This window comes from Enoplosus armatus, chromosome 17 (assembly GCF_043641665.1).
Source record: "Enoplosus armatus isolate fEnoArm2 chromosome 17, fEnoArm2.hap1, whole genome shotgun sequence".
Taxonomy (NCBI): Eukaryota; Metazoa; Chordata; class Actinopteri; order Centrarchiformes; family Enoplosidae; genus Enoplosus; species Enoplosus armatus.
This window is the reverse complement of record NC_092196.1, coordinates 5126643-5136840: the sequence shown is the minus strand read 5'-3', so window position 1 is coordinate 5136840 and position 10198 is coordinate 5126643. Positions and strand designations below refer to the sequence as shown.

The 10198-nt window shown below is 41.0% G+C and overlaps 1 protein-coding gene across 2 annotated transcripts; it reads left to right on the top strand.

Moving 5' to 3' along the window:
- The first annotated feature begins 2473 nt into the window (after nucleotides 1-2473).
- Nucleotides 2474-9426, top strand: tom1 (target of myb1 membrane trafficking protein). Of its 2 annotated transcripts, none has more exons than XM_070922733.1 (15): nucleotides 2474-2605; nucleotides 3669-3753; nucleotides 3880-3958; nucleotides 4075-4224; nucleotides 4317-4451; nucleotides 4853-4969; nucleotides 5161-5291; nucleotides 5374-5416; nucleotides 5520-5658; nucleotides 5809-5872; nucleotides 6546-6612; nucleotides 7042-7107; nucleotides 7558-7620; nucleotides 7758-7797; nucleotides 8677-9426. In XM_070922733.1, the coding sequence occupies exons 1-15, from the start codon at nucleotides 2554-2556 to the stop codon at nucleotides 8769-8771; spliced, it is 1326 nt and encodes a 441-aa protein (XP_070778834.1). In that variant the 5' UTR covers nucleotides 2474-2553; the 3' UTR covers nucleotides 8772-9426. The 2 variants fall into 2 exon arrangements, with proteins under 2 accessions (XP_070778834.1, XP_070778832.1); XM_070922731.1 differs by having other exon boundaries at nucleotides 5158-5291.
- Nucleotides 9427-10198: the final 772 nt, after the last annotated feature.

Genomic DNA, 10198 nt, shown 5'->3' with positions numbered 1-10198 from the left:
AAAACCTTACGCTTAAAGTAAAACATATTGTCTTGAAGGAAAGGATGCCGCCTGCATTGTCATGTGTTCTGTGATCACTCGCACGCGCCACATGTGGCTGTTTTTTAATGGGCAGAACTGTATCATGTCCGCTGGTGTAAACAGACGAGTGGGTTGTTCACCAGCAGTGAGAGTAAAAGGTATGTTTTCTGTTGCTTACTGCACTGTTCACATCAAGGCCATGATGCAACACAACCAATGTGTCACTGAGAGTAACATTTCAGAGAGTCAACAGTCTGTCATTTGTTGGCAATCAGCAAACTAGTCTTTGCATTTTTTTTGTTGTTGTAAATGGTCTAAAAGGTTACAATGAATATGTGACATAGATATAAATATTCAGACAGGAGTGTTTGCTTACTGTAAGCAACCCAACCCCACTGTGTGGTCCTTTGATTAAACATCAGTCTCATAATATGCAACATAAAAGCACAATACAATGAAATAATGAAGGTTTTAAAATATATTTGGACACACACAGCCATTCCAAGACAGGGCCTCAAGATCAGGTAAGAAATCAGGCAGCACCTTAAGGTTTGCATTGTGCTTTAATGTTGCATATTCCCAATCAAACGTTCACTTAAATAAGCACAAACCAGTAAGCCCAGAGCTTCCAGGGACCCAGGACAGCTGTCTGCTTTGAGGTTGGAAACTGAGCCTCGTCAACAGAAAGCCTCAGGCAGTATAACCTGATATTGTGAAATGTGAAATCAAACAGTGCGCCCATGTGGCAGAGAACCACACAACACAAGCATGGAGGAAATGTCCTGAACTATCCTACTTATCCAAATTCTCTTAGTCTTGTGTTTTGCCATTAAGGCCTAGTCAACCATAATGAAGGTAAATATTTGCCCAAAGAAAACACAACAGTTCACTCTTGGAAACACCGGTTTTCAACCGTATCACATGGTCTTCATCAGCAGATGGAGTTTGTTCAGTTGCCGTGTAATTGCAGATTCCTGTCTATGTCTTAAAAGTTGAGCTTGACATTGTGGTGTGATTAAAAAAAAAAAAAAGCCCCAGCGCAAGCAAGTTTGTGGACATTGATTTGAGATAGTTTTGTCAATACGAAGGTCAAGAATAAACTGTCGAGTTTCAACTTTTAAGCCAGCATGGATGGAGACTAGAATGTATGATGAAGACCGTGTGATAGGGTTGAGAGCTCCAGAACAAGTAGTGGACTTTGAGTTGAGACTTTTATGTTGAGAATTTTTGTTTTTCAGCAACACATCCTGTATAAATGTACTTCTAGTGCCAAAAGGGCACACCACCAATTTTAGACATTTTATATCAGTTCAGTGTATTTGTCTTGAGGAGAACCAGTCAACCCGTCTGCTGTGGTTTAGGTGGAGGTTTCCAAAGTTCAAAAAATAACCCTGATTATATCATCATAATGAAAGACCCTATTTAGTTGCATTATGGAAAACGGTTCTGGAGCTTGACCCACACTACAAACTCACTTTATGAGTGGAATAGAAAATCAATGGAGACCCCTTTAACCCTAATGCTGTGTGGTCCTAGAGACCATTGTTTCATTACCTTGATATTTTACGACTTCTGATTTTTTGAGAATTACTTATAAACATGATTTTGTTGTATGTTTCATCTTTCTCTACATTAAATGATGCATTACCTCTGTTAACGGTCTCAGAGACACCAGCTGTAAAACATTTAATACAATGGATTTTCATGTTGAATAACCACGATAGATCACGACTATTTACGCAGCACTAGCCCTCCCAAATCCCAAATAAGTCTATTTCCATTTCTTGGTCTTGTAGTTTCATAACAGTTTGCTCCTAAAAGAGGCCTAACAGGGAGTTGGACCCCAAACATAAGTAACATCACTGTGTGTGATAACTTACTTGCACTCTTTGCCTGTGAATGACTATTTGGCAAGCAAAATGTGTGTGTATATATATATGTGTTCATGCATAGCCCATATGACTTATGAGACACAAAATATATGCTAATTTCTGTGCATTTATTTTGTTGCCTTTAAATAGGGAGGGTAGGTAATCAAAGGAAAACAATGAGGACCTCAATCTCATAAGGGTTCTAACTGACAAATGAATATAAGTGGACTTTCTGTGTCCATTTTAGTACAGTTCATTTGAAATATCGCCTTTCATACGTTTTTCAGTTCATGTTTCTCCAGTCTTCACAGTAACAGACCGCATTCGTCGTGTACGCGGTTACATCATCCCGGAATGCAGCAGTAACAGTACTATCATCGCAGAGCCGTTTGGATATAAAGAGCAGTGTATGTTTCAGCGGTGAGTGCAGAGGCACTGAGTGCGGCGGTCCTACAGCACTCGCATCATTACACTGAAGGTCTGATAGCCTAATTGTAGGCGGCGTTCCCTTTAAACCGTGACGCAGTTCAACTAGTGCCCCGCCGTGTTGTGTGAGCAGCCGCGGCAGTCTGCGCGAGCGAGCGAGCGAGCGTGGCTTGACGTAGCATACGGCTCTGCTCGGGGACGTCGGCGCTTCGCTGGGCCCTCACCGCTCATCAACATGGAGTTTTTAATGGGGAACCCGTTCAGCACGCCGGTGGGACAACGGATAGGTGAGCCGTTTTATAACCACAACACAACATGGTTACGTTGTAATAACCAAACGCTTCGGTCGGGCTCAGTCACCTCTGCCGCAGTCGGCGAGCCTCCGGCACCCTACCGCTCTGTGGAGCCGCCTCTCCGTTTTTATTAGAAATTGTTTTTATTGCACGAGATAACGCGTGTATAAAGTCAATACATTATAATTGTGAATCCGAGCGAAATGTATTGAGACTGACAGAGGAGCGACGGACTATGGTTTGATTGACGCGTTCGTTAAACAATGATTAGGCAGAGGCGGGACCTACATGCTGGGATGCTCAAGTTGATTGGTTGTTATTGTGTCCGTTGAACCTGCCAATAGCTGGGCGGGACGAAAAGTGGCCGACATCCTCTTGACCTAAATTTGATGCATATTCGCCTGCAGCCCAGTGATCGCACATGTGTTTTCACTGACTGATGGAAATTGATTGTTAGGCATTAAGATAAATACTTGAGCAGATTTAATGAAAGTAGATACAGTATTACTCATTATACAACCTAGATTTCTACAAAAATACTAAATACATTCACCCATCTGTCCTAATTCCGTATCTATGCATTATTATCGTGTAGTATTTAAACCTGTTTTTAAAAACTGTAATAGTGCCGCCACACATTGACAGGATTTAGACCCAACAGAGCCAACATGTGTCTGAATTCTGACTGAATTTAGACTTTTCCTGTTATACTTATGATGGTCTTAGTGCACTATAACACCTGTTAGTCACGTTTAACTGTTTTAGTAATTAAAAAAAATAATACACACATGGGTTCTTTTATTGATATCAAAAATGTATCATCTTTGGACATGTGTCTTTTTCTTTAGGATTAGGATGTATTTGTTTTGCTAAGAAGAAATTATTATTATTATATTGTGAAAACACATGTATTAAGCATTAATAAAAAAAATTATCTTATTAATAATCATAAAGGCAAGATATAGGATAAATTCCAGAGTAAACTGTTAATCACAGCATTTATTTTAGTCTGCAGTTTCATATTACTCAGCCGTGTATATTCACCTGTTTTTCGCAGAGTGTGCGACCGGCTCCAGCCTGCCATCAGATGACTGGGCCCTCAACATGGAGATCTGCGACATGATCAACAGCTCAGAGGAAGGGTGTGTGTTAGTGTGTGTGTGTGTGTGTGTGTGTGTGTGTGTGTGTGTGTTATTTGTCAGCATCAGGAACTAACTGGTCTTCTGGAGGTTACATGCCTCTGACTGTTGAAAATTCTCTGATTACAGACCCAGAGATGCAGTCAGAGCCATAAAGAAAAGGATTGTGGGGAACAAGAACTCCAAGGAGGTTATGCTGGCGCTTACTGTGAGTGTCGTGCCCTCGTCACCCTCATGTTCCGCCACCGCCCTGTTGACCCGGTTTATGTTCCCGTACGTTCTTGAGTGCATTTGCTGATTCTCCACGTCTCCTGCTGATATTAGGTCCTGGAGACTTGTGTGAAGAACTGCGGCAACAGGTTTCACATCCTGGTGACCACACGGGATTTTGTGGAGGGGGTTCTGGTACGGTCGATCATCCCGAAAAACAACCCTCCATTAGTCCTGCATGACAGAGTGCTCAGCATCGTACAGGTAAGAAATGCTACATTACATGTTTGGCAACACTGTGTTATATTTAGTGTTGCTCTACAGTCTGGTAGTGATTTGTGGTTTTCCCTATCAAGGCGTGGGCCGATGCATTCCGTAGCTCACCGGACCTGACGGGTGTGGTGTCGGTGTACGAAGACCTGCGAAGGAAAGGGCTTGAGTTCCCCATGACAGAGCTGGACGGTTACTCACCTGTTCAAGCCCCAAAAACGGTACAAACATTGCTGGTTGATTACTGCTCACGTTTGGGTGCTACCTGTCATCTTTGGTCATTTCTCTTTCGGGTCATTTCTGTGCCTTTGCTTACCAGACTGTGCCTGGGAACGGGCCTGCTATCACTACTCTGCCTACTGTGCTCCTATCTTCCAAACCTCCGCTCATCCCACCCCAGACGCTAAACCTGGCCCTAGAGGGAAACAATGCCTTCACTCCCAGCCAGGTGATGGCCCTGCTGCCCTAGAGACGGATATTCTACGCGAACATATCTCTCGACGCCTTCTTGTATCTGTGTTTCTCAATTCATTTCAGCCTCCAACACTTATTAAATCAATATTTGCCTTTGCAAGGAGTTGTTTTAGCTGTGTGTATTCAGGAAATATTATTGACATTCTAGGTAAAAAAGCTGAAGACAGAGCTGGGAGTGGTGCGAAGCAACCTGACTATGATGTCAGACATGATGAGTCAGCTGGATCCTGTCACGGTAAAACAAGCAGACATGGAGCTGCTGGAGGTAAAAACAAAACAGACTCTGGCTTTATTAATGTCAAGTATTCTATGCAAGAAAATCATTTCCATCCAGTCGTGTTGAGTGACAGCGCGTTACCCTTAACTGATCTCGTACTTTATACATTTTGTGTGGCATCTGGCCCCTCAACCCCCCCCCCCACCCACACATTCTTTGTCTGATTGTGTCATTAGCAGTTATACACAGTATGTAAGGAGATGCAAGAGAGGATTGTGAAGATCGTCCCCAGACTCAGTGAGGAGAAGCTGATTGAAGAGTTGCTGGCAACTAACGACGAGATGAACACCGCCTTTACTCGCTACCACAGGTTAGCCACAATTATTATTATCATGCTACCTCATTTATTAACAAAATGAGAGGATGATATCATTTTGTTCTGCTGTTTACAGGTTTGAGAGACGAATAACAAATGGTCCGAACACGGCACAGAAGGTACAGAACACGCAAATCATTTTTTTATTCTTACTTCACAAGCTCATCATTTTATGAAATGGTTGCATCGCGGACTTTCAATTTATTGCTTTTTGCACCTCAGAGCCACACATACGTCAACCTAACGGACCTCGATTTGACAGCCAAGTCTGTCAGCCAATCAGGGGTTGCATCAGTTACCAATGACAGCTCACTCAGCCAGTCAAAAGCTTACAATTTGTCCAGTCAGATGGCAAGACTGAGTAAGTACTCCAGTCTGATACATTTTTATTATTTATGTGTAGTTATTGATAAATGAATATGTAATTGTTGTGCACAAGCCTTCATACTGCAGTGTATGTATGCCTCTACTTACTTTGTGCTCTATAAACTTGTTGCTGTTCTTCTTGCAGGTACAAGTGAATCAGATGACACATTATCACAGAAAGCAAATGTCTCAACTCAACAAAGCCCAAGGTACAGAAAGACGAGAAATCATAGTTTTAATGACCTTGAAGATGTACACGGTTGCAAAGACTGTATTTCTGGTATTAAGTAAAGCAGTGATTCCCATTGAGAGTACATGAAGACTTGTGAGCAGAGAAGTCTAAACTGTTTAAAGTAATGAATAAACAGTTGGAATAATTAGCTAAAATCAATGGAGAAGTTGTTGAAATAGTTAGCTAAGCATACTGGAAAATATTTAAAATAATTAGCTCAAAGTAATGGATAAATGGTTAAAACGTCCAGCTTCTGCCACTCCTAGCAGTACATTAGTAGTATGAATGCAAACTCGTAACAGTAACAATTTCATACTGTATGATCAACAGTGTTAATCTGTGGGGGTACAGCAGATAACAAAGGTTGGGAACCACTGAACTAAAGGGAATGCTGTGTGAATAACAAAGCAAATTCTGCTGATTTCTTATATGACAATGTTAAGATGACAATCTTACAGAGCAGTCACGCAGCTCTGTCCCGAGCAAATTCTCAGGAATGGCATTTGCGGAGATGCTGATCTTTGTTTTGGAGCTTAATTCCGACTCATTCCAGCTAATTCTTTTTTTAAGATATGTGCCAGTATTTCACTGTGTGTTAACTGAAAATATTAGCTTACATGGCAGTTAACCACTGTACAAATGTGTTTCAGCGAGCAGAGTGAAGCTGTGGACGGCTTGGCTCAGGCTCAGAACAGCAGACTACTGAACATCGGAACGGTAAGCAAAGATGCCAAGTAATTCAGGTTTTACACAGTCCCAACAGGTTTAGTCGCAGGATTTATCAGCTTTCAGCTTGTTCTTATCTATGACCAGTAGAAAAATGAAGTGTGAAAATTGCTTTTCTTGAGTTTGCAATGGAAACCCAACACTTTTGACACCAAACCTCAAGTCAAATTCTGAGGTTTTATGTGCAACAGAGTAACGAGCTCACTGTATAGATATTCAGTGTAATGTAAACACTGTCTGAGCTGTGTTATTTGTCGGAGGGAGTTTGGGGGGGGGGGACACTGCTTCCAGTGATTTTCAGTCAAGAAATAGTGCAGAATTACCTGGCCTACAAAAGGCTCCTTGGTTGCGTAAATGTGTATGTTGCTTTGTCTCAGTAACTGTTTTCCCTCTAAATGAACTCTCTGTCTGTGCATGAAGGATGGCAGCCCAGCCTCCAGCTGCAGCTCCTCTCCAAAGTTAGATTGGATGATTAAAAGGGGAATGGTGGGTCTGTGTTCATAATGTGTCCTGGTTTTACCTTGATTCACCTTTCCACACCCTTTGTCTCCTGGTTTTGTTATGAGGTTGCAATTTACTTTTGCAGTGGTCTGGATTGCTTTTTTGTTGGATAACCTGTTGGGTTAGGGTTAGGGTACATTTTCGCATGTTGTCATATGTGGTGAAGATATATTTTGGAGTTTGCGTTCGTGCCTACGCCCACAACAGAGCATGACAATGTTTGGGTTGCACTGTCCTGATATGCTACATTGTTGTCATACCTGTCATGCTTTGCTTACCGACATGTGGTTGTTCTGTTTGTTTTCTTTTGTGTATGTTTTTTTTTTTTTTTTTTTGGTGGTTTGGTAGCTTTGTTACATCTGCATAAAGTTAACCAGTTATTATGTTATATATTTTACTGCACTGAACATCCTGGTGCTCTGCTTTCTTCCTTAGATTCCTATCAACCAGAACACTGTAATGGATGATATTGAGAAATGGCTAGAGTTGGATGATGAGGTAAATGGCTGGATTCCTGAATTTACTCTAAAATAAATAAATACAGTCATCTTGATGGCAAAGTAACTCGAATGATCATTTAACTATATCTGTCTGTTTTAATATATATGTAAAAGCAACATTTCTGTTTGACACAGTATGATGACTTTGAGGATTCAGATGGTGTGACCAGTGAAGGTGAGGGTCTTTACAATTTAATACTTCCTCTTTTAGAATGAGCTACTTTTATTATCCATTATTGTATTTGCTATTCGTGTACACCTGCAGCATCTGAGGAGTTGCTTTATGTAAAACTTACTGTATATTTCGTGTGTAGTACACAAGGCTCACTAGCTTGGGCTTACTTTGACTGTTTAAAGGGATGATTAGTGTTTGAAGTGTCTAATTTACCGGCTATACTTGGAGCTACAGGCTCAACTTGAGGTTTTGATCACATTTTTCTTTACTTGAATATATTAAACTCTAAATTTCTACCCGTCAGACTGATATCTGCTGCTGAATATGTCTGCCTTTGACCAGTAGGTGGCACTAGAGGCTAAACTGGGCCTGTGGTGCCACATACTACCTCTCTGCAGAAACTCTACACAGCTATGCATTCTTTAAGCATCTACTCCAAAAGAGACTACTGCCATATTTTTATTTTTATGTTTATGTTTAAACAGTTTCAGTTTTTTCCAGTACAACTTCCATAAGAACTACTAACTTCTCTAAACCTGTGACTCCCAACCAGGGGGTACTTCTGCAGTCCCCAGGGTGTATGTAGAAAGATTGTGGATTAACTCGACTAATTTGGAAAAAAAGATATGGAAAAATCCAAATATTGAGTCAACTTTAACCCCTGAACACTACATGATGTGATTGAGAGTATGTGATTTGGATAAACAGTGAAATAGCTAAAAGTAATTTTATATAATTAATAGTTTGGAACATGACTGGTGGTGTTGATGAAGGGTTACTCTTTGCTACTTCTTTAGCCCATTGTTCCATTCAGTAAATTCACTTGAGATAGTTGATGGAAGTGTTATCTCATCTAACCCTGCTCCTCTCCCTCTGCAGAGTTTGACAGGTTTTTAGCAGAAAGAGCAAAAGCAGCTGAGCGTCTGCCATCGCTGAGCACTCCCTCGCAGGATACCAACCACTCCGAGTCTTAAGCTACACTACAAACCTGCCAGACTAACAATACTCATGAAGCTCCTGCGCCATCGGCTGAGAAATGGAGATGTCTTTTAGGCGAACTGTTGAATGGCACATTTGACATGGGAATTCCAACCCATATCTGAGGAGGGTGGTCGTAGCTGTGTATACTGCTCTTTACTGGGGAGCAAACGTGTTTTTTAACTGCTAAAAATAATGTTATTTGATGAAGAACAGCGGTTTTTACTTGGCATTGTTATGAGGGTTTATCCATGTGTGGAATGCAAATATTTGCACATTTTATATGGTTACATTCCTGCTGTTGAAAGAGAAAGAGGATGTTGTTACAGAAAACAACTTTTGCAACATAGATTATGTATTATATTGCTGATATATGAATGTTGTCAAACGTGCTGATGGGTGACAGAAAACGCCCCTGTCAAAGTAGCAAACACCGTAAACTTGTTTGTCAGAGAAGCTCAGCTGTTACAGAATAGTTTGATGCTTCACATCATTATTGATGTAGGATGTCAAAGAAAACTGAAAACTGTGTTGTTTTTTTTGTTTTGTTTTTTACATCCAACAGTCCCTTGTGAAGATGTTTTACTTGAAGTTTAACAGAACGTCATGACAGACTTCTGTCATATATTAAACTAAAACTATTAACTGGAAGTCTGGCTGTTCTCATTCTGACCTCAAGGTGCAGTGCATTGAGGTTTCTTACTGTATAATCCAATCCATGGCTTTGCAGGTATGGGAGCACTGCAAATCTGTTTTAACTCCTGTCTGCTGTTAATTAGATGTGACTTGTGGCTTTGGTCCTGAGCATGTCACACCCCTTCACCCTTGACTGCCTTGACCCAGCTTGGCTGTCTCTTAGACATTACTGTGCAGGCTTTAATTGATAGTAGAGGTTATTAAAAAATTTGACATACATCATACATACAATCGGATTAATAATGGCTACATACTTTTTTATATGATAAGATGCTGGAATACAACCGAGCTGTGATTATTCTTTACATCTAGAGCTCTGCAGTAGCAATTACAAATATATTTTAAGGGTCAAAGAGGGTAAACAGGGTTAGTGTGCCTGTGTGTGTGTGTGTGTTGTACGATAATAATGACACCCAGACAAGGACTGTGCTTTTGTAGTTGTAACACAATATACCTTTTTTTAAACTAGTCAGAGTTGAGTAGTTTTGATAAAAGAAAGAAGACGGACATGAAGTCAAACACTGTAGTTTATATTAGGCAACATATTGCTGCCATACTGGATCTGAACCAGCAAGTAAGTACTATCTGAAATCTGATTGGACAAAACAAGCCACCTGGCAAATGCCCCTGCCTCTGATTGGTCCACTACACATACGCCTACCCTTGTTACGTGACGCAGCTACGCCTCCTCCACGGTCCTTACGTCGAGCCCTCCTGCACGTTTGAC